This window comes from Pelophylax lessonae (genome assembly GCF_965119305.1).
Source record: "Pelophylax lessonae genome assembly, chromosome: 2".
In the NCBI taxonomy this organism is placed as follows: domain Eukaryota; kingdom Metazoa; phylum Chordata; class Amphibia; order Anura; family Ranidae; genus Pelophylax; species Pelophylax lessonae.
The window spans coordinates 581,999,587-582,024,803 of NC_138769.1; the positions used below are offsets into that span (position 1 = coordinate 581,999,587).

A 25,217-nucleotide genomic window follows, 5' to 3' on the forward strand; every position below is an offset into this window, starting at 1 on the left:
TGAAGAGTTGATGTGTACAGTGTCCAGTGTACAGTGTTGAGAGTTGCAGCAGCACAAGCAGTTACAAGGAGCTCAGTCAGTGAAGGGCTAGAGGGAGCCGTTCACTGGACTTTTTGAGCTAAACAGAGTGTCAAGAGTCAAGTCTTACTACAGTCCAGGATCTTTTGAATTAACCAGTGGTGTTACAAGTCAAGTTCTAGAACAGTTCAGTGATGAAGCATTTTTCAAGCGTCAGTAAGCGTTGGTTGGCATCCAGCTGGCGTCAAGACAGCGGTGACAGGCATTTTTTCTACAGAGTGTCCCAGTTTTACCTAGTTGAGCCACAGGAGTATCCCACTCATTGCCTTCTCCCATCCCCAATTGTAATATAAACTAAACAAACCAAAGATGCCGGAATGGTCATTGTCTCAACGCTCACACTTGGGTATTCAGCTTAAATGAGCTGAAGGTGCCACTGGTAACAATGGCAGACCCATATCAGGCCCAATGCCTGGAAAACCTGCTACACATAAAGAAAAGAAAAATACAAAATATAACACAGGGCTCAAAAATAAACCACAGAACCACAAGAAGAAATCCCCCCCCCCCCTTTCCAGGCAATCCCACCCGTGAGATACTCCCACTTGGACACAGAAAACCACCTCAAGCCTATGTAAGGAATACAGGACATATCTCAGACACTGTAGTTAGAGAAGGAGCCTTTCAAGGATAATAAGCAGATTTTGAAGGGTATTCACCAGGATGATATATACTTCTCCCATGCCCTCCGTGACAGATGACATCCTAAACATAACATGCAAAAGGCAGAATTATTTTAGCTCTACATGGCAGAAGCAGCATTGTCTAACCAAGTTTGCCATACTTTCAGAATTTTTTTGGGGCACCCCTGCTTAGATATGTAGCTTTGTAGAATGGAACCACCTTATTTACCAGTAAGTCAGTGAGGGTATCACAGATTTTTTTCCAGTAAAGGATTAACGCCTTACAAACGTAAAATAGCAGTAAACTATAAGTAGAGTACGTTGAGCCCTGGTGGGTGCCAGACCTTTCACAAGACCAAGAAGGCACACTGTCAATCATGGGCAGGGGTAAGGAGGTTACCTTGGTTATACATCACAAGACCACACTCCAAAAGTTCTGAACTACTGGACAGTACCAAAAAGATATGCCCAAAGGTAGCCGGAGAGTGAGAGTTTTGCCAACACTCTCCGAGACCGGAGGGTAAATATTAGACAGTTTTTCCTGGGATAGAATATATCTTGTGTAGGAATTTGAATTGAGTTAAAGGGAAAAAACTCCACATGTCATTCCAGTCCCCCCATTCAAATCTGTAACCTCCTTCACCCATTTCTCCCTACATTTAGTTACTGAAGGGTGAGGGACAGGGAAGAGTTCCTTGTATAATTTATGCCATAGTTGGAGGTATCTAAAAAGATAGGGGTTGGGCAAATGAAATCTCTGTTTCAGATTAGCAAATAAGGACAGTTCACCTCCTCTAATGAGGTCTCCTAACGCTTTAACTCCTTTGGCAGCCCAGATAATAGGGTCAGGAATGGTTAGAAATTGGGGGAGTCGGGGGTTCATCCACAGTGGAGATGATGCTGAAAAGGAGCCAGAGGCGGGCGTCAGTATAACCTGAACACATTCCCAGGCTTTATTCGTGACTCTCAATGTCCCTCTCAAATTAAATTTGGCCCCTGAGCCTCTGTATAAAAGAGAGCCCAATACCGCTGCCTCCAGCACTGTGGCCAAATCCTCGTCATCCCCAAGGAGCCACCTGCACGCAAAAACACCCTGTTCTACCAAAAAATATTTGTACTGATCTGGGAGCGCTAGACCCCCCCCCCCCCCCCCCCGTCCCCAGGGCTCCTGGAGAGCCCTAAAGCCAATTCTTGGAGGGGAATGTCTCCAGTTTAAAGAAGAGGAGGTTGACGTGCCCCAATACCTTCTTCTTAACGAAGTCCAAAAGCGGCTGTAAGCTTAAAGCAAAGTAATCCACGACCCTTGAAGAGACGCAACCAAGGACCCCTAATTAAGTAAATTGGGAAACCAATGCAGCTGCAAGCTACTGTCTTGCCACAGTATCAGTGCCAGGGTCCAATGGAAGAATAGTTGATTTTTCCCAATTTACCCGTAGACCGGAGGAAACTGAAAATATATCCAGGATATGGAGCACCACTTGAAGAGATGGGCCTGGATCCTTCAAAAATAGCAATAAATCATCTGTGTACAGCACCAAGCATTCTCTAATGGAGCCTACTTCCAGCGCACCTACCTCAGAGGAAAAAAGCAGTGCCATGGCCAATGGCCCAATCAAAGAGAACAAAGGGCGAGAGAGGGAACCCCTGCCTGGTTCCCCTGCCAATGGCGAAAAAGGGGAAGATCAAGGACCCAAACTTAGGAGCCATATTAAGTTTGCTATACAATAACGAGACCCATTTGCAGTAATTTGGTCCAAAGCCCATTTGTGTTAACACTCATGTATCCCTAATCTACTGCATCAAATGCCTTGGCCATATTCAGGGACACCACCGCTTAGTTCCAACTGTCTTATGTGAAATTTGCAGATGTGTAAATAGTCGGCAGAGCTTGGTATACATAGACTTCCCTGGCATAATGCCAGTTTGGTCAATATTGACCAGGGTGGGAAAAACCGTGGATAACCGAGTGTCGAAAACCTTTGTAAGAATTTTTAAATCAGCATTGAGGAGTGCTATGGGCCTATATGAGGTGCAATTAATGGGGTCCTTACCCAGCTTAGGAAGGAGGACCACATAGGCCTCCAGCATATAAGGGGGCAAAGCCTCATGCTCAAAGCAACAAGAAATTAAAGATATCAGCCAGTGTGCAAGCGTGTCAGAATAAAAGTGATACCACTGTGACCAGCTCCCCATTCACATAGCGGACACAGGAGACACTAACTGGAGCCCGCTGGTCACCTATAAACATCGCCAATAACTTACTATTTTTAACACCTTTTTCAAAAAGGGACTCTGCCCTATGAAGAAGGTTAGTGTGGGCCAGATTGGTGTCATGCAGGGAAAGTTGACGCTTAGCAATGATCAAGTTACCTGGGGTAGCAGCATAGGTCGCCTCACACCTACAGTATCTCACAAAAGGGAGTACACTCCTCACATTTTTGTAAATATATTATACCTTTTCATGTGACAACACTGAATAAATGACACTTTGCTACAATGTAAAGTAGTGAGTGTACAGCTTGTATAACGGTGTAAATTTGCTGTCCCCTTAAAACAACTCAACACACAGCCATTAATGTCTATACTGCTGGCAACAAAAGTGAGTACAGCCCTAAGTGAAAATGTCCAAATTGGGACCAATTAGCCACTTTCCCTCCCTGGTGTCATGTGACTCGCTAGTGTTACAAGGTCTCAGGTGTGAATGGGGAGCAGGTGTGTTAAATTTAGTGTTATCGCTCTCACTCTCTCATACTGGTCACTGGAAGTTCAACATGGCACCTCATGGCAAAGAACTCTCTGGGTAACTGAAAAAAAGAATTGTTGCTCTACATAAAGATGGCCTAGGCTATAAGAAGATTGCCAAAACCCAGACCCTGAAACTGAGCTGCAGCACAGTGGCCAAGACCATACAGTGGTTTATAAGGACAGGTTTCCACTCAGAACAGGCCTCGCCATGGTCGATCAAAGAAGTTGAGTGTAGGTGCCCAGCATCGTATCCAGAGGTTGTCTTTGGGAAATGGACATATGAGTGCTGCCAGCATTACTGCAGAGGATGAAGGGATGGGGGGGGTCAGCCTGTCAGTGCTCAGAACATACGCCGCACACTGCATTAAATTGGTCTGCATGGCTGTCGTCCCAGAAAGAAGCCTCTTCTAAAGATAATGCACAAGAAAGCCCGCAAACAGTTTGCTGAAGAAAAGCAGACTAAGGGCATGAATTACTGGATCCATGTCCTGTGGTCTGATGAGACCAAGATAAACTTACTTGGTTCAGATGGTGTCAAGCGGGTGTGGCGGTAACCATGGTGAGGTGTACAAAGACAAGTGTGTCTTGCCTGCAGTCAAGCATGGTTGTGTCATGGTCTGGGGCTGCACGAGTGCTGCCAGCACTGGGGAGCTACAGTTCATTGAGGGAACCATGAATGCCAACATGTACTGTGACATACTGAAGCAGAGCATGATGCCCTCCCTTCGGAGACTTGGCCTGCAGGGCAGTATTCCAACATGATAAAGACCCCAAACACACCTCCAGTGTGTTGTTACATGAAAAGATATAAGAAAGAATTTACAAAAATGTGAGGGGTGTACTCTTTTTGTGAGATACTGTATGTTCCTCAGCCTGTCAGGTCTCTCTCTCTCTCCAAATTATGCACTTCTATATCTGCAGAGGAGGAATCATCAACCCAGAAATTTGACATGGGAGTTTGTAGCTGCTGTACCACTTTCTCTGTTTGCAACCAATCTGGCGACAACCTCCATGCACTTTCTGCAATCCTGTCGGCCAAGGACATCATTATCAAAAGTGGGTCATAATCTGATAAACCCCCCCCACCAAGTAGGAAGCAGCATGGACTAATTTTAAACAAGGAGCATTAGTAAAAGCATGGTCAATTCTGGATGCAGTTTTAGTAGTAGCCTCTCACATCCAGGTGTTTCCATCTCCACAGTTCAGTAAGTTGGGCAGTAGATGCCCAAGAAAGCAAGTTGGGCGATAGTGACCTAAAGGGATTGGAAGTGTCCAACCCACCGTCTAAAATGGTATTCTAGTCCCCAGCCAGAAGTGCAGGAAGGTGCAAGAACGGAGCCAACACCACCTGGAGATCATACAGTAACTGTGACTGTAAAGGTGGAGGCACATCTATACAGTTAGCATTTTAGTTTGAAAAATATCCAAAACCAATAGGACATAGCGTCCTCCCAGATCAGAGATCACCATTTGGACAGTGCAAGGAACATTTTGGTGAGTATAACAGACACTCCGCAGGCATAGGAAGAATAGGAGGCATAGAACACCCTCTGTATCCATGGCCTTCACAGTGGTAATGCCTTGCTGCCATCCACGTGTGTGTCTCCTGCAGAAGGACTATATGTGGTCTGGCTGCTTTAAGATGATTAAACATAGCTGCCTGTTTAACCTGGTCATTAAGGGCCCCGGACATGCCAGGACAGTATTTTAACCAACATAGCCATGAGTGAAAATAAATACCCAGATTAGCAGACCGGAGAGCCCAAGGAGAGACAGTTAGCCTTGCCTCTGAGCTCTGGGTAACCTGCAAGAGAATGTATCCAAAAAAGTCACTGTAACATAGCTAGTCCTTAAAAAACATCAAACATTAGCTACAAAAAAATGTAGAAAAAAAAATTAGTCGCAAAAGGGTATTCCGTGCTATCTGGGGTGCCGAACTAGGAGCTCCTATAATGCACCTTGAAGCCATCTATAGCCTCCAAGATGGGTTTGGTAATGTCTGCAGCTGGAGGTTCCCCCTCCAGGGGCACTGGCCCGGCGGGGAATAGTGTAGGATGCAAGATGCCCCCTCTGAACGCCGATGCACTGACCTCCATCCTGGCCAAAGACTCCCTGGTAGAGGAAGAATACACCACCGATGCAGCCATGATGGCGGGATCTGGACATGGGATGCGACTCCGCTGCGATCGCTGAAACCAGGGAGTTTGCAATACTTGTGCCGCTTTGTGAGCAGACTTCGAGCCACAGTGCTCTCCAGAGCCAGAGGAGCAGGATAATGTGTCTAGGAGTGACAAAAACCCCGCAACGGAAGTGGATTGAAACAGGATTTGGAGCTCCGAGGTAAAGTGTCCTGCTTCACTCGCATCCTTAGCCACACCCCTAGGCATTTATTTTTAATGTTTTACACAGCTATACTGGCAAAAAGGGCCAGCCTAAAATGATCTAGCAGGATTCCACTTTAATAAAAAAAAAAAAATAAAATAACTTTAATAGGAAATCTAAAAAGTGATTGTAAAGGTTTATTTGAAAAGAAAAAAAAAAAAAAAAAACAGGTTATACTTACCTCCTCTGTGCAAGGGTTTTGCAAACAGCAGCCTGGATCCTCCTTTTCTGGGGTGCCCCGTCATCCCTCCTGGCTCCTCCTCTTCTTTGGGTGGCCCCCCAGAGAGTCGCTTTCCTTGGGGGCACACGGGTGGGTGCGCTCCCGGGTCCTGCTGCTGCGTCTATTGACACAGACAGCAGGACTCAGCCCCCCCCCCCCCCCCCGGCTCCCGTGTCACTGGATTTGATTGACAACAGTGGGAGCCAATGGTTTCTGCTGCTATCAATCTATTCAATGAGGACCCGAGACCGCGGCTAAAGCTGCTGGGCTCGTGCTCGTCACTGGAACGATCGGGGTCAGGTAGGAAAAGGGAAGGGGGGGGGGTCTGGGGGGCAGGTGAAGCAGAAATGGTTTTTCACCTTAAAGCAAAGAATGCATTAAGGTAAAAAACTATGAGACTTTACAACTCCTTTAAATGACCCCATACGTAATACATGGATTATCATGTGGTAGTTGATACTAAAAGGATTTGATCTGATGCTGAAAATAATCTATACGAATCAGACAAGGCACTTACATTCCGACAGACAGGAGATTAATGGCAATGGCTGAGCCAATGACTTCTTGCATATCAGATCCAATGATAGCCATCTCCACCATTATCCATAATAGAATCCGGGGAACCTACAATACAAACAATTTTTAGTAGGCAAAATAAAAATCACAGAGGAATAAAATTAAAGTGTATCTAAAGCCAGATCTTTTCTTTTTAGTTTTAGATGCAGTAGGGAAGGGTTAGAACCTCTGTCATTGGGACAAAAAGTGATGGGAAATCAAAATGTAATCGGTGACACTCGAAAACAGAAGATGAGGGGGGCACCTGATCATGTGACAACTGTTTAAAGAGGGTATTTACCTCACTTTGGGGAAATTTCTTCTTACTACCTGTTGTGTCTCATTAGAAACGGCATAAAAAAATATTACAGGAGCTCTGACCTTTGATGATCCAAAAATAAAAAAAGTTTTGCACTTTTAAGTACTTTCAAGAGCAATCTTCTCCCTAGAACTGGTATTGCAGGCTTTGTTGGACAGTAACCCAAAAAAAACCATAGAGAGAACATTGCAGAGTCTGCTCTGGCTACCTTCTCTTGGCTTCTGGCCTTGCCTTTCTCCTCAGTGAGTCCAGGACCACTTAAGGGGGAATCAGGATGGAAAGCAAGATGGGATATACCAATTTCCTTCTCAATAAATGAACTTGGAAGTGCTCAGCTCTGGATTCAGAATGGTCAAATCCCACCTAGTTATATTTGGCAGGTGGTCAGAGGTGACATAAGGTTGGGGATGTGGGCAGAGGTGACATCAGACTGGGTGGGAGTGCATGCAGCTATGGTAACATGGTCTAAAAGAGGTCTCCGGCAGTCAACATTCCTAAGTTGAGCAAATTTCTCAGCAATGAAGGCGTACTATATATTAAAACAACTTTCTATTTTTCTAAAGACAACTTCTGTGTTCTAACTACTGTCTTTACTAAAGCAGGCATTTAGGACAAAACATTGTTGGGACATTGTCCACATTCGAAAAGATACGATAAAAAGCATAAAAGTTTTCTTTATGTATATAAAAAAAAAAAAACTTAAAAAACAGTCGTTTCATTTATTTTATACAATTCAAAATATGCATTAATGAAAATAAGATATTAACAGGGTAAACTAGATAAACTAAGGTGTGATTAAAACATACCTTTGGATATTGCCGATTACACACTTCTGCTAAATGCAGACCAGTCACCACACCTAACCTGGCAGCCAGCCGCTGAAGGAGGAGGCCAATAATCGTAGCAGCTAGAAGAACCCAGAGCAGCTGTGGAAATGTTGCATGTGATTTAAAGTTTATTTTCAAAATGATCAGAAGCACCAGTACATACATTTATAAATCCAAAAGCAATAAACAGACATTTACTACATTCAGTTATATGGAACCAACAAATTCCAAGTGCCATTCCTGCCATGAGGTCAGGTAACTGTTTTGTATCCTGGAGTGCTTCCCAAATCTTGCATTAAAAGTCCCACCTTGTCTTTGTGTCAGTTGCCGCTTGTAATAAATATACTGTATATACACAGAGATTCCCAAAGGTATAGAATCTGCCTCATTTTGCCACTAAGGGCTCATGCACACTGCAGCTTAGCTCAAAGAAGCTGCTCCTACAGGCTTTTGAATATTTTTTTTGAGCTCTCATCTTTTGCTCTATGCTCTAAAGGCAGGGAAAAAAACTCAAAGAAGCTCAAGGAAGCTCAAGGAAGCTCAAAGAAGCTAAAAAAAAAAAAAAAAAGCACAAGCTTCGTCAAGCTTTTGTGCAGGGAAATAAAAGCTCAAATGCCTGTAAAAGCAGCTTTTTTTGAGCTGCAGTTTGCATGAGCCCTAACAAGTATGTATACAAAAGTGAGAAGGGAAAGGGCTCATGGCATGTGTATATGGGGGGGGGGGGGGGGTTGTGGGAAGGTTGTCTCTTCAAATAAAAGTAGATTAAAATCTGCTGATCGTACAGACACAGTCAGTCAAACAAGGAAACAAAAGGATCCAATTTTAGCTGGAAGCCAGTAACACAGAAGTATGTTTAAGGTCTGGTACATACGTTGCTCATAGATTCTATGAAGAGACAGCAACTTTTATATTAAAATGCAGGTAAAATACATTTAATGTTCTATTCATCTCTAGGTCTGGTACAGGCTGCTCGCAGGACTTTTAAAGGCTCACATAACAATACTGCAGTGCAGTTAAGGGCACCAGGGGATTTTTGCTATAACACAGGCAATGGTACAGTTTAGATATCCATGGTCACATGTGAGCTGCCATCTGGACAGGGGTAGGCTGGTGGATGTGGTCTATCTGGATTTTGCAAGAGCATTTGATACAGTCCCCCACGAATGCTTAATCTACAAACTGAGGTTGGTGGGTAAAGACCATAGGGTTTGTTCTTGGATAGAAAACTGGCTACGGGGGCGTGTCCAAAGGGTGGTAATAAAGAATGTGTACTCAGAACGGTCTAGAGTGGTTAGTGGGGTATCCCTAGGCTCTGCCCTGGGACCAATTTGGTTTAATTTATTTATAAATGATATATTGGATGGGATAAACAACTCAATCTCAGTGTTTGCAGACACAAAAATAAGTAGGGCAATAACATCACTGCAGGATATAGAAACATTTTTCAAGAGGACTTGAATTAATGTAGTGGGCAACTAGATGGCAAATTAAGTTTAACATTGGTAAAATGTAAGGTAATGCACTTGGGGGCAAAAAATATAAAAAACAAAGTTACTCACTAGGGAGAGAAGCCCTAGGGCAGCTATGGCAAACCTTGGAACCCCAGATGTTTTGGAACTACATTTCCCATGATGCTCATGCACTTTGCAGTGTAGTTGAGCATCATGGGAAATGTCGTTCCAAAACATCTGGGGTGCCAAGGTTTGCCATCACTGCCCTAGGGGATTCTAGGATGGAGAAGGATCTAGGGTTCCTCATAGAAGACAGACTGAGCAAAAGCATGCAATGTCAAGCTGCAGCAAGCAAAGCCAGCAGAAGATTATCATGCATTAAAAAGGGAATTTACTCCTGAGATAAAACGATAATTCTACCACTTTACAAAACTCTGGTTTGGCCACGTCTGGAGTATTCAGTCCAGTTCTGGTCACCAAATCATCAGAAAGGATGTGCTGGAACTAGAGAGAGTCCAGAGAAGGGCAACTAAATTGGTATAGGGACTGGAGGACCTCAATTATGAGGAACAAATACAAGCACTACATTTATTCTCCCTGGGGAAGACATGCTTGAAAGGAGATATCATCGCCATATACAAATATCTCAATAGTGATCCCAGAGTAAGTATAAAACTTTTCAGTCCCAGGGAGTGTAAGACACTGGGCCACACGATTAGTCTGAAAGAAAAGCAGTTTAACCTTAAGCAGCATAGGGGGTTTTTCACTGTCAGGGCGGTAAGGATGTGGAACTCTCTTCCACAATCGGTGGTATCGGCAGGAAGTACATATAATTTTAAAAGACTCTTGAACGTGCATCTTAATGAAAACAATATACAGGGATATGGGAAATGATTTTCTACAAGCACACACATGTACCAACACAGGTTCAACTGGATGGACTGTTGTCCTTATTCAACCTTACCAACTATGTAACTTGCAATGGGCTGTTCTGGAGCATGTCTCCTGCATGCAACTTACAAATATTTGGCAAAAGTAAATGTTTTCACCAATAAATAGTCCTAAAGCGATCTTAAACTCAAAACCAAAAATGTAATATATTGCAGCTTACAAATCATTAGTTGAGGTGGCTACACTCGTTTTCTTTTAGGCTTTCTCCCCTCTGCACAGAGGGAGCACAAGGGGCAGAGGCAAATTTGGAAGGCAGCATTGTTAATCTGGGGGGGGGGGGGGTGGAATGGTTACTAGTACTAGCAGATTTAAATACACTAAAAAAACTGAAACCAAACTCCAGCTAATACTTTATTTACATACAGCTAATTATCTTTTTCCTTTTGGAATTAAGGTTTTTCCAAAAATAAAAAAAGCTGCTCATTTTAAAGGAGAAGTTCACCTATTCAGGCACAATTTCACTTTTCATAATAAATAAAAGCCTTTTCTAATGTCTTTCTAATGTCTTTTCTGCCCAAGCTATCCCAATGTGCTTATTTCTCTCTCACTTAGTCCACGGTAGCTTTCAATCTGCACCCACTCTATTCAAAATGTAAAAAAAATGCATTCTGAGCCCTGACTTCCTGTATGTAACATCATGTGACCATCAAGGAAACTTCATATCCCATCATGCACAGCCTTACTGCATCACAGAACAGGGTGCGTTTTACCTCTCCGAAATACACCTACCTCATTACTATACCATCTTTTTTTTTTATTTCCACACACTTTCCTACTTTTTCCTTTAAGGTGGCCTGTGGCCATACACTGTACAATCTAAATGTATATTCTACTTTAAAATCAACCATCAACTATGTACTGCAAGTGCATCAGGACAAACTTGTATGATATGCAGAAAGAACTGGGTCTGTTGCCATTTACCTTGCTTACACCACATACAGGGCTTGAAATTGTACCTAACATCTATTGCGAACTTTGCAATGGTTGTAAAAGAGCCACATCCATTTGTTCAACCAGTGACAATAAAATCTGAAGATTCTTCACGTGACAGCCATCTACTGGTGATCTCACAAAATCCTGAGAGCCGCCTAAAGGTGGCGCTTTTACCTGCTATGCTCCAGTCATTTATCAACAAGTACAATCATATGGTACCACAGGGCTTGACAAACCCCAGGTTCCAGGTCTCATTGGCGACTAGAATTAATGGCCTGGCACCTGGGGTACACTGCGGCAGGTGTTTTGTCCCCATGCATCGCCCGCCCGCGGGTACACGGACTAAGATGCCGCGGCTTTGCGGCCTACTGTAGGGAGACGCTTACATCAGGGAACTGGCGCCCTCTTGTGGTGGCCAGGGCTGCAACAAGCAGTCACTGGCGGCACTGAGGGTTTCCCCTGCCTGCTCGCACTGCTCAGAGAAGAGGTTAAAGATATTGAGGGCTTGATCTGGTGCCCTGTCCTTACCGGTGAGTGGACAGGGAGTGTGGGGCAGCTGGTCGGAACAGCCTCAGTTCCATTTACAACCCCACAAAGATGGAAACTGTTTTTTTATTTTATTTTTTTCCATTAAAATTACATTTTTTTTTAATTATTTTTCTTTTAATTCTCTCCCTGTCATGCCACACAGCCAAATGCCCCTTTCACATGTACTGTCTGATCAGGTCCACCTGTCAGTTTTTCAGGCGGACCTGATCAGACCCTCCAGTCTCCTCTATGGAGTGGTGGATGTCCACTGACAACCGCTGCCATCCGATCCCGTCAGCCAAAAAAAGACGGATGTGGTCCTACTTTCCATCTGTCCGATGGATCAAATCAGATAGCATCAGATTGAAATGGACAGGCAGTCCATTTTCATCCGACGGCCCCATAGGAGAGCAGGACTGTGTCCATGTTTGCTCTGCATAGCGGAGCGGACAAGACCTGTCATCCACCTGCTCAGCGGGGATTAGCAGAGAAATCCCCACTGAGCAATCAGGTTCCGCTTAGTGGAGGTGCACATGTGAAAGGGGCCTAAGGTGGCATGAGTTACTGGATCCCTATCTCCTATCCCCTCCAATTTGCTGCACTATCGTTCCCTAGCCGGCAGCTGGTCCACCAGAAACCGGCCATTCGGCATGCGGGAAAAAAAAAAAGGCCCCTACCTTTTTTAGCTGGCTCCTAGATTTCAAGCAAATTTGTCAAGCCCTGTGGTACCAGATGGGAACTGACTGTTGCTGAACTCAGAAGACAATCGGAAGTAATGTAACCACAACAGGTGCATTACTTGGTCTAACTGGTACTACATAGGTCAGACCCTTGCTGGTATAGCATTTCCTTATTGATACCACATTGTTTGAGAAACTACTGAGCCATGGTAAAACACATGTATGTGAATTTCAATAAGGATGAATTTGTTATGCTATATCAGTCTTTGGCTACCATTACTATACTACTTTAGTAACACAGTCAAGTACCTGTCATCCGGTTTATGGTTGCTGTACCCTCATGATGGATGTTCTTGAGTATGCCATTAAGCCCATTGTGATTGGATATGCCATTAAGCCCATTGTGATTGAACGATATAGAGCTTTTAAAATAGAAGTTTGGGTTTTGTTTTTTTCTACAAAATCATACTTACCTAGGTGGATCCAGCATCAGTCCTATGCTGCATCTGTCCCCCGCCACCTCTAAGACTAAGAACCGAGCAATCAAACACTGCTGATCACTCAGTCCTGGGCTCCGTGAGCAGAGAGCTGGTGACTGTCAATCATCGCTGTCTGCCCTGGCCCCCTCACCCTCCCCCACTGTGCGCACTCACTGGAGCGCTGCGCTAGGAAGCAGTGACTCGCTAAGAGGGTAAGCGAGGTGCCGGTCCAGGGTTGTGGGAGGATCACGACCATGTCGTTGCGATCTTTCCCCAGCCTGGACTGGCTCTGTGATGTTAACGGCTTTAGCGTGCTGTCTGCTGAAAACAGGTCACAGGAGTGCAGAACAGACATCACCCCTGTGATCCACAGGAGAAGTACAGCCAAACAAGCTTTGGCTGTACTTCTCATTTAAGAGTTGACAACTTGCATGTGGTGTGCATGACCATTGTGGCTTATAACTTGCTTTGTTGGACCTAGCACCAGCAATAGGGTTAATATCTGCCTGATCCCCATGATCAAAGTCTCTTACATATCCGGTGCCCACAATGACCATATAGCCAAGTGGGTAGGGTGAAAGATTTGCAGGGAAAATTACCCACAGGGCAAAAATGGTGCATATGGCCTTTGTGGCTTAATGTATGTATTGATACTGAGCAAAGCCTTGTGTCATTTTATTTTAGATCCCATCGTATGATCAACATTTGTAATATGTTAGTCAATATTTGGAACTGCAATACATGCCAGAATTAATGTGACATGATACGGACATCCGTGCACATTGCAGTAATTTAGCAGTTTTCATTATATGTATGTGTAACAAGGTGTTGTGTGTTTTCTATATTTTCAATATTTACTAATGTAGCACCCTACAGGTAGGTGCTAGGTAAAGTATATGGGTCTTGGCTGCCTAACAGCAGGGCCATGATTTTCAGTAGGCTGTCATGGTTCCCAGGTGTGTCTGCTGAGAGGGGAGTGTCCCCACTGACTCTATGAAAGGCTTCTCATTGAGCAGTGGAGGAAACCCAATCAGGGACACATTCAGGCTTGTAACTGCCCCAGAAGGCAGATTCTGCCGCAGAGGATTCTGGGAGTGGGTATAAGTCTGAAGGGGGCGCATGACGCGGTGTCTTTGGCGGGAAGCAGAGTCTCAGGAGGGAGAGTACGGCTGTCTCTCCTCCTGTCAGAGGAAGTGGATGTCTCGGGTGCTGCCTAAGAATCCAGAGGGAGCCGAGCTGAGCTGAGGGGGATCCGGTGTGACGAGAACCAGCGGAGAGAGAGAGGGGTCCAGTCCCAGGAAAGCCAGCAAAGGTCATGAGTACTGTGGATTGCCCCTGGGGGTCTGCCTAGTGTTAGAGGGGACCACTCCGGAGAAGGTTCTGGGATCCAAGAGTCAGCTAGCTGTAAAGGGGGTGCCTAAGTTGAGGACCCTGAAGTATAGAAGGGGTACCTGCAGTTTGGGCCCAAATTGTACAGTGTGGAGTGTACCAGTTGAGAGTTGCAGCAGCACAGGAAGAGCTACCTCAAGCCAGCGCAGGGCTGGGGGGAGCTATTCAGTGACTTTTGAGCAAACCAGTGTCAGGAGTCAAGTGTTCTACAGTCCTGGATCTTCTGGATCAAGTTCCAGCACAGTTATCAGTGTTACAGTATATCCAAGCGTCAGGAAGCGTTGGCTAGCGTCGGCTGGCGTCAAGACAGCGCTGACAGGCATTTTTCTCCAGAAAAGTCCCAAAATTGTCCTAGTTGAGCCAGAGGAGTATCCCACTCATTCCCTTCTCTTATCCCCTAAATATAACACACAAACCAAAGATGCCGGAATTTACATTGTCTCAGTTCTAACACCTGGAGTTTCAGCCCAAATGGGCTGGGAGTATTACCGGTAACAATGGCAGACCCACCTCAGGCTCCATGCCTGGAAAATCTGCTACACTATCTATATCTTTTTGATCCTAATAAAACTTGTAATAAGGAATGGTTATATAAACATTTGTCCTTAGAAGTGTCACCTTAAAATAACTACTGTAGTAACTTGGGTGTCCATACCTGAGTGTTTATTAGGCTCTGAAGTGCAAGGACCTGCCTGATATCATACAAATTGAACGGATTGTTAAGGTGGGTCCTTCTATTTCATAATATGGTGAATCTAAAGGAAACTGTACAGAGATTGTACAATCAGATTGGCTAGTTTTATACAAGTACATGGAAGGGAGTGGTCAGAGACTTTCTAGACTCGCACCTAGTGTAGCAGGAGCGCACCTTTTTTGGCAGGTTTTTCCTAAGACTCATAGGCAGTTTTGATGTGTTGCGGTTTGCACGTTTTTTTTACTGCATATTTTGATGTGTTTGTTGCACATTTTTGCATGTGGCAAAATGCATGTTTGCTTCCGTGTTTATGGTGCTGTTAACAATTAAATTAATTTTAGATATGAAGGTTGCTATACACTATACAATCTGATTGTACAATTTACCAAAACTACGGTATATAAGAGGACACATCTAGCCAGTCATTTACTATCTAAAGATTGAAATCACTCTAAATCTAAAGAGGATTGTACAATGATATTGTAAAATGTATGGTAGGCTTTACAGACTTCCAAGGACTCTTGTTTTTAATACTACAGCTCTGCTCCACATAGGCTGGTATGTGATCGCACAGCTCCTGCACATGCTGTCAAATCAACAATTCATGCAAGAAGGAAGTTAGGTACAAAATGATCAATCAGCAGATGGAGAACAGTGCTCACAGACAATGATTGCATTGGAAAAGCATGTAACTGCAGACATGGGCAGGAGCAGTCTCCTGGAAGGGGAGGACAGCTACAGGGTGTATTTTAATGAGGTAAGCTGTTGAAATACTTCCTCCCTAACCGTTGTCAGTCCTAAAGTACAGATACCAGGAAGTCATGAAAGAGTTTTCTATAGAAGAAACTGGAGGCTGAGGTAACGCCTGCCAAAGAGCACAGAGAAAGCTTTTCTGCAACAGAGGTACATTGATGATATATTGGTAGGTAGGGAAGCTGGAATTTAGAAAAAAAATGGTGCACTTGGCCTTTAAGCACCCCTGTCAGTAGTAAATGGTTTGTCTCATCCCTGTAAAATGATACATCTGGAAGAGAGCTTGTTCTTTTGAAAAACAACAGACAAAAGCCCCGTACACACGTACCGATTGTCGGCCGTAAATATTCGGCCGACGACCGATCGGCCGATTGTAGGCTTGTCAGTATGATGCTTCCGACAGCACATTTTCGGCCGAACAGAATCTGTCGTGCAGACTTTAAAATTTTTGTTGGCCGTCACCAGAACGGCCGATTGTTCGCCAGTCAGTACAGAATTCGGCCGACAAACAGCAGATTAACAAGACTGGGCATGCTCAGAGAAGAAAAAACACACGGAAAGTTAACCATCACATGACATCACTTCTGCAGTCGGCTGTTGTTGGCCGACAAAATTCGTGTGCAGTCTTTTGCACTTTTCAGCCGACAGGACAGCACCGGACAAAAGACGGCCGATCGTTCGGCCGACATTCGGTACGTGTGTACGGGGCTTTACTGGCTGTATCACCATATGAAAATAGAAGAAAGAAGGGCAAAAAATTAAAGCCATCACAACTAAGAATAGATAAGCTGCAATATAATACATTTTTGCTTTTGAGTTTAATACCAATCATAATCCTAATAAATGGCTTTATTAACTGCTATCATTCACTTACCTTGAAACCAGCAACGGAGCCAGACTGCAAATCCGATTCAATGTTTCCTGGATCTAGATAGGCAATGCTCATTAGGAAACCAGGTCCAGTAAAGGCCCAAAGCTTACGGAAACTGAACAAGGAGTTCTGCAAAGAAAATAATTTCATACCTAAAGATAGTTTCCATATTTCTTAAAGAGTAACTCTGCTTTTGTTGAGGAAAAGAAAAAAAAAAACAACAACCACCCCCTCTAGGTGATTTAGGTGATTAATGTACATTTGCAAGGGTTTTAATTAGAGATAAACCGATTATCGGCAAAGCTGATATATCGAGGGCCGATATGCACTTTACCCGATATATCGGAATCAGTCTTTGGATTTACCGATATTGTCGATATTTCGGGAAAGTGCATGTACCGGAGTGATGCCTGCAGCTAGAGGCATCACCCCGGTACCGGTGTCCATAGCCGACGGTCGGCTGACTTGTAATGACAACCGATGCGGCTGAGAAGCCGCTCAGCCGTCATTAGAAGGAGCAGGAGGGGACGTTCCCCCCCCCCCTCCCGCAGCGTGCCCGGGTCTCCCAGTGGGAATCCTACCTGCACCGCCACCGTCTGACCGGGAGTCCATTTTTTTTAATTCGCCACCGCTGAGTACCCAGAAGTGATGTCATATGACATCACTTCCGGGTACTGGCGGCGCAGAATTTAAAAAAAAACTTACAGCATTCAAAACAGCCAAACTTGGCGTTTTGAATGCTTTTAAGTGCAGAGGAGGGGTTTGGGGTCTTTAAGACCCTCAGATCCCTCCACTACAGTACCTGTAGACATTAAAAAAAAAAAATATATATATATATATATATATATATTTTTTTTTTTTAATGTCCGAAAATATTGGCCGATACCGATATCCAATGACCAAAATATCAGTATCGGCGTTAAAAAAACGATATCGGTCGATCACTAGTTTTAATAAACATTGTTGCAGATTTCTACCCGTTTCTGCACTGAAGGAAAAGCTGTCCTAGGCCTAGGTGACCTAGGTGGAACGCACGCGGTCAGCCCGGAAGTCACGTGGAACGCAATCCGGTAGCTACCGTTCTCCACGCTACAGACATCACTACAGCGGGCGCGGATACACTATGTTCTATCTCTATTTTGCATCTGTTTGATCAGCAACTTCAATAAAATACTTTTTAAACGGTACTGCACCATCTGGAGCTATATTTTCTTTCCCTAACCGTACTTGGAGGACCTTATCTGCCCAGGAAGGGGATTTCGGTCTTTGGGGAACACAGCCCAGCAGCTACCATTCCTTTGGCCGGGAAGGTCATAAAGCGCTATAGGTCTCTCTACCGTAAGGTAATTGAGACCCACCATTTCTGGTGAGTTTGCACCTTATCCTTTCCTGAAGCCACTTTCTATGATTGGTTTTTTGGACCACTGGAGGATCCAACACTGAGCACTTTTTCTTTGCACCTAAGTGTATTATCCTTCACCAAGTCACTTATGAACTCTATATGGACTAAACTTGACACTTATATGCACTTGTATGACACTTTTGTTATTTGATAATAAATTTAACACTGCATGTTTATTTATGGGTTTATATTTTATATAACTTATGGTTTTAGTTCTTTTAACTACATCCAACCACCGATTTTACATTTTTAGATGATCCTGCCCCTACCAGCAAGCGCTATATAATCCCATTTATCTTGGGGTTCTTTTATGTACTTCCTTTATATTTTATAGCAGCTACTAATTTAATTTTAATTTTATATATTTATTATTAAATGAATCTGTTTAATTAGGCTTTCCTAGGCGCGAAGAATATATTCCTCTGAATATATATACTTTTATTAGCTGCTTTGTGCAATGGTTTTGCACAGAGCAGCTTAGATCCTTCCAGGTTCTCTCGTCCTCCCCCTGCTGCTATGGGGGCACTCATGCAGTCTCATTCCTAAGCTGCGCTCTGTGTGTCCATATACAAACACACACACACACACACACACACACACACACACACACACACACACACACTGTGTGTCTCGGCCCTGCCCTCGCTCCCTCCTCACTGGCTGTGATTGACTGATAGCAGCAGGAGCCAATGGCCACTGAGCCAGTAAGGAGAGAGAAAGCAGCAGAAGCTGTTCTCCTGCACAGCGCTGGATCAACATCAGGCTTAGGCAAGTATAGGTGGGGAAGCAGCACACACAAGGTTTTTTACCTTAATGCAAAGAATTGAATTGAGGTAAAAAAAAACTTCAGCTTTTAGAACCACCTTAAGGACCGAAGACCAACTCCTTCCTCAGAAATAGTCCGAAAACACAATGACAATATTACCAGCTGTCAATTACTTACAGTTTCATCCTGTGGAATAGGGATTTTTTCATCAAAATAGCTGGTAAATGGTTCCCCCTCCACCACTGGCTCAAGGGTGCCATCACTGAGATCTGGCTTTGACCCATGATCTCCTGATCCACTCTCTGTAAAACAAAATGGCAGAACATGATTTGACTAAATCAAAATGCCGTTCAATATGGCTCAACTAAATGATGGGCAACAGTTCGATAGTCTTGTTGCTGGGATAAAACATACAACAGATCAAAATGTGATCAAGCCCTCCCTTCACTGTTATGACAGAGACAAAAGCCATGTTAACCGTTTATGAGGCATTCAAAAGATAAGCGCTGACTTGTGGGGAATAGACATGCCAGGTGAAATGGCGATCTTTTAAACGACAAATAAAATTTCAATTACAGAAGCTTTGGGGGGCAGAGCAAACCACATTGGGGATGTGGCCTGGTTGGAGACCTGGCTCAGACTGCCACATACTACTTTACAGTGGATCTGCAGTGATGTGCGGCTTATGGAATACCTTATTTGCTACATGGTGACGTCTGGGGATGAGACGAACTCTGTTCACAACCGACACTCCCAGCAGTTGGCATTGGCTGAGAAGCATCCAGAGCCTGAGCGACACCTATGACTTTTCATTTGGCTTTGGACAATACCAATGCCCCACTTCCATGGTTTGTAAGCAGCTATACTCTGTGAGGCAAAGGGCTATAGCAACTAAAATGAACAATTAAATAACCTGATCTCAGTAAACATATTTTATTTAGTATACACACACAAATCCTGTATATGCACGCACATTTTTTCTTTTTTTTTGTGGGACTGGCTGGCAGGATTGTGGGCAGTGTAAAAGGTGTTTCACCCCTACACTTGCTAATGGGCTCCATGATTTATATTTGTTATGGAGAAAAACTGAATTTTTGTAAAATCTTACCTGTAAAATTCCTTTCTCCGAGTCCTCCGACAGTCGCCGCCACCTCTAAGTCATCACTATTGGGTATTGACTTCCGCTTGCGGAGTAGCTAAGCATAAGACTTAGTCAAAAGAACAAAGGCATTTGTATATACACACCCATGGGGGCTGTCCCACTAGGTCAATACCCCCCTGCAGTGACCACTCCCAACTCAGTTTGGTAGCATAGCAGTAGGTAATAGACAACAACCCCAAAAGAGGGGCGGGGGCGGCAACTGTCGGAGGACTCAGAGAAAGGAATTTTACAGGTAAGATTTTACAAAAATTCAGTTTTCTCTTATGTCCTCCGACAGTCGCCGCCACCTCTAAGTCATCACTATTGGGATGTCCCAAAGAAGTAGACATGAGGGGTGGGAGACGCAACCGTAGAAAAGGCAACGCAGTACCCCATCAGAGAAAGGAATCTTACACGCACAGTAAGAGAACCTTCTGGACAACAGAAAACAAAGCTCAACAGGAGCAACAGCCCAGGAAAGCAAACACCAACAGCCAGGGACCCAGAGAAAAAAACAAGGGTCCTTCATGGCACTGCCGCACTGAGAACCTTGCGGCCAAAGGAGGCATCAGCTGATGCCAGAACATCTACCTTGTAGAATTTGGAAAAGGTGTGCACCGACGACCAAGTCGCAGCTTTGCACACCTGTGCCACCGAAGCACGATGCCAATAGGCCCAAGACGCACTCACAGATCTGGTAGAGTGTGCCTTAACAGGGAAGGGTGGAACCCGTTCCTTCAAGGCATAAGCCTGTTCAATGGTCTCTCTGATCCATTTGGCAATAGTCGCTGCGGATGCAGCCATGCCCTTCCGAGGTCCCTCAGGAAGGACAAAGAGGGAATCAGTCTTCCGAAAAGACTCCGTAGACGACAGGTAAACCCTGATCGCCCAGACAACATCCAAGGAATGCAAAGCAACCTCCTTGGGATGCTTAGGCTTCGTACAAAGCGAAGGCAGGACAATGTCCTCATTAAGGTGGAACTCAGAGACCACCTTAGGAAGAAAAGACGGGTGTGGTCGCAAGACCACCTTATCCTTGTGAATAACCAAGTAAGGAGAGCGGCAAGACAATGCCGCTAACTCCGATACTCTGCGAGCCGAAGTGATCGCCACCAAAAAGGCAACCTTTTTAGACAGCAGAGGCAACGATATCTCCCGGATGTTTTCAAAGGGAGAACTCTGTAATACGGATAGAACCAAGTTCAAGTCCCATGGATGTAAAGGCTCCCTCCTGGGAGGAGCCAAATGTCGCACACCTTGAATGAAGGTGCGAATCAGGGACTGAGACGCCACAGGGCGTTGGAAAAGAATAGCCCGTGCGGACACCTGGCCCTTGATTGTGGCCAGCGCAAGGCACTGGTCCACCCCAGACTGGAGGAAGGCCAACACTCGCGACACAGAGTACGAGCGAGGGGAAAACCCCCTGGATTCACACCAGGCGAAATAAGCCTTCCAGGTACGGTAATAGATCTTACCAGAAGTGGATTTTCTAGCCTTAACAAGGGTAGGGATGACCTCAGGGGAGAGACCCCTATCCCTTAAGACCTGGGTCTCAACAGCCAGGCCATTAAAGCCAGCAACTGTAAAGCAGGATGGAAGATCGGACCCTGTGACAGGAGATCTTCCCGCAGTGGTAGCCGCCACGGAGGCGCCACTGCCAGGTGAACAACGTTGGCGTACCAGGACCAGCGTGGCCAGTCCGGCGCCACCAGAATCACCGGGTGCGATTCCGAGGCCAACCTGCGGAGGAACCTGGACAGCAACTGAATCGGAGGAAAGGCATACATCAGACGATACTGATGCCAAGGGGCCACCTGGTCGCCTGACAAGTAGCCGCGTGTCGCCTGCCATAGATTAGCACAGGACCCGTTCTAATAGGAGCGACACCAGTCGCTCCGACTTAGAAAAAGGGTCCTGAGCTACTTTGGGGCGACCTGCATTGACTTCAATGATATGAAGTCTGTGCATGTCTCTCAGAGGTCGCGGTCACCCGGCAAAGTCGGGTCGCGCCTATGTGAACCGGCTCTCAGAGATCCTCACTGAACTTCTGGAGAGAGTTTGCTGCACTGAAAGTAAAGGGGCTGCATAATTTTGCACGCCCAATTTTTCAGTTTTTTATTTGTTAACAAAGTTTGAAATATCCAATACATTTTGTTCCACTTCATGATTGTGTCCCACTTGTTGTTGATTCTTCACAAAAAAAATGGATTTTTGTAAGATCTTACCGTAAAATCCTTTTCTCTTAAGCTCATTGACAGACGCAGTCCTCTTGATTAATATCAAATTGGGTTATACTGCCCTCTACAGAGTAGGACACTAGGCAGAAGAAAACGTTCTGGCCACACCTTAGGGGCAGTCCCAGAGGGTATATCCTCTCTCTCTCTGCTACAGGATGTTAGTTATGTCACAAAGCAGTGTCAGAGAATTTAACCCAACCCAACTCAAAAGTAGAGGGGCGGGTATTGCGTCCGTCAATGAGCTTAAGAGAAAAGGATTTTACGGTAAGATCTTACAAAAATCCATTTTTCTCTGTCGCTCATTGACAGACGCAGTCCTCTTGATTAATATCAAATTGGGACGTCCCAAAGCAGTGCCACAAATGAGGGGTGGGATAACAGAAATCAAAATTCAAATCCAGAAGGCCCAACCGGTGACGACTAGAAGTCTTAAAGGCTCATCAAACAAAAGGATGAGACTCAACTGAAAACCCAACAGAAAAAACCCTCGAGGTAGACCAACGGTCTCCTCAAATTGCGGCCTGCAGAACCTTGCAGGCAAAAGAGGCATCCGCCGATGCCATCACATCAACTTTATAAGATTTTGTAAAGGTATGAACCGACGACCAGGTAGCCGCCTTGCAAACCTGAACCACTGAAGCCTGAAGGCCCAGGAAGCACTAAGCGCCCGAGCGGAGTGCGCCTTAACAGGGAACGGAGGATTCCGACCCTTAATAAAATAAGCCTGTACCACCGTCTGTCTGATCCATCTGGAGATAGTCGCGGCAGATGCAGGCAACCCCTTTTTGGGGCTATCCGTGATCACAAAAAGTGAATCCGTTTTACGAAACGAGTCCGTAGTTTTCAAGTATACCCTGATTGCCCGAACCACATCCAAGGAATGTAACGCAAACTCCCGAGGATGACTGGGCTTAGGACACAAGGAAGGTAACCCAATATCTTCATTCAGATGAAACTCTGAAACCACCTTAGGAAGGAAGGATGGATTCGGACGAAGAACCACCTTATCCCTATGAACCACCAGATATGGGGAACGACAGGATAATGCGGCCAGTTCTGACACCCTGCGTGCAGAAGTGATGGCCACCAAGAAGGCCACCTTCTGGGATAACGTAAGCAAGGGAATCTCCCTAATATTTTCAAAGGGAGGTTTCTGAAGAACCGACAACACCAAATTAAGATCCCAGGGCGGTAAGGGCGCGCGCACTGGCGGAGCCAGGTGCCGCACCCCCTGAATGAAATTCCGCACCAAGGAATGGGTAGCCAAAGGTTTCTGAAAGAAGATTGCCAACGCTGAAACCTGACCCTTGACAGTACTCAAGGCCAGCTTCTGCTCAACCCCCTGTTGCAGAAAAGCCAATATTCGGGTCACCGAATAGGCACGTGGAGGAAATCCAAGGGATTCACACCACGCAATATAAGACTTCCATGTGCGATGATAGACTTTTCTGGAAGTCGCTTTCCTTGCTTTAATTAAAGTAGGAATAACTGAAGTTGACAATCCCTTGTCCTTCAGCACCTGGGTCTCAATAGCTAGGCCGTTAAAGCCAGCGATTGTAAAGCAGGATGGAAGATCGGTCCTTGAGACCGCAGATCCTCCCTGAGAGGAAGTCTCCAAGGAGCGTCCGCGACCAGCCTGACCAAGTCGGCGTACCAGGGTCGACGAGGCCAGTCCGGAGCTACCAGGATAACTGGAATTCCCTCCACCTCTATCCTGCGAAGAAGTTTCGGCAGCAACTTGAGAGGAGGGAAGGCATTCAGTAGCTGATACTGTCCCCACGGGGCGACCAGCGCGTCTGCTGCGTCCGCTAGAGGATCTCGGGAGCGGGCTACAAACCTCCGCACCTTCCTGTTGAGCCGAGATGCCAACAGATCCACATCCGGGGTGCCCCAATAAAGGCACAGCTGGTGAAATACCTCTGGATGAAAAGGCCATTCCCCTTGATCCAGAATCTGACGGCTGAGATAATCTGCCTGACAATTTTCCACCCCCGGAATGAATACCGCGGAGAGAGCCGGAACCAACCGTTCCGCCCAACGAAGAATGCTGGCCACTTCGATGGCCAAGAGGACACTCTTGGTGCCCCCTTGGTGATTGACATAAGCCACGGCCATGGCATTGTCCGACTGGATCCGAACCGGGCTGCCCTGGAGCTGCTCGGTCCAGTAAATCAGACAAAGTCTGATCGCTCTCAGTTCCAATACATTTATCGGTAACCTGGATTCTATCGGAAGAAATGACTTCCCCTGGCTGAGCATCGGAGACCGAAGCCACCAGACCAGAGACTACCTGGTCCGCTCACTCAACCGGATCCGATTGTCCAGGGAATCGGGATTCCGATTCCATTTGAGAAGAATCTCCTTTTGGAGAATTCGGGTATGAGACTGGGCAAACGGTACTGCCTCTAAGGAGGCCACCATCAGTCCCAGGACCCTCATGCAAGTCCGAAGGGAAGGCCAGTTGACGGACAGCAACATCCGAATTGTTCACTGAATCTTCTGGAGTTTCTCCGCAAGGAGAAACACTCTTGCCAAGGATGTATCCAAAGTTAGGCCCAGATAGTTCAGTCTCCTGGTGGGAACCAGGGATGATCTCTAGGAAAAGCGAAGAAAACGCTGATGTCCTGCGAAAATGGGGATATGAAGATAGGCATCCTTGCTGTCTCTGGACGCCAGGAAATCCCCCTGATGCAGGGAGGCCACCACTGTTCGGATGGACTCCATCTTGAATTTTTGTACCCTCAAATCCAGAATTGGACGCACCTTGCCCTCTTTGCTGGGTCTTGTGAACAGGTTCGAATAGAACCCCTGAAAACGTTCTGTCCAAGGAACGGGAACTACCACTCCTTGTTGCATCAAGTCCATTACTGCCCCCCCGCAAAGCTTTTAAGCGATCCGGGGATAGTCGAATATTGGAAGGGAAGAATCGCACCGGTGGAAGTGATCGAAACTCGATCTTGTATCCCAACCGTATGACCTCACGAACACATTTGTCCGGGATTCTGGAAGGCCATGGATCCGGAAACCGGTGAAGACGTCCCCCCACCCCAGAGATGGGTGGGGGCGCACCTTCAGGCTGTATTGGTCTTATCTTCAGGTTTGGCTGAGCCGGACTTTTGTTTACCCGACCAGCGCCGTTTGAAACCCCCTGAAGGGGCTTTGGAGGGCTTCGCCTTATCGCCCGCCCCAGCGG

General features: G+C 45.6%; 1 protein-coding gene across 2 annotated transcripts in view; it reads right to left on the bottom strand.

Annotated features, from left to right (window-relative positions):
- SLC11A2 (solute carrier family 11 member 2) overlaps positions 1 to 25,217 on the bottom strand; it is a gene marked incomplete at its 5' end in the record, with an annotated part of 193,255 nt that overhangs the window by 104,879 nt on the left and 63,159 nt on the right. For both annotated transcript variants that reach the window (XM_082246595.1, XM_082246596.1), the window contains 4 exons: positions 6,566 to 6,672; positions 7,729 to 7,848; positions 16,482 to 16,607; positions 18,824 to 18,948. In XM_082246595.1, coding sequence (XP_082102721.1) covers positions 6,566 to 6,672; positions 7,729 to 7,848; positions 16,482 to 16,607; positions 18,824 to 18,948 — 478 coding nt within the window. The remainder of the gene's footprint in view (positions 1 to 6,565; positions 6,673 to 7,728; positions 7,849 to 16,481; positions 16,608 to 18,823; positions 18,949 to 25,217) is intronic.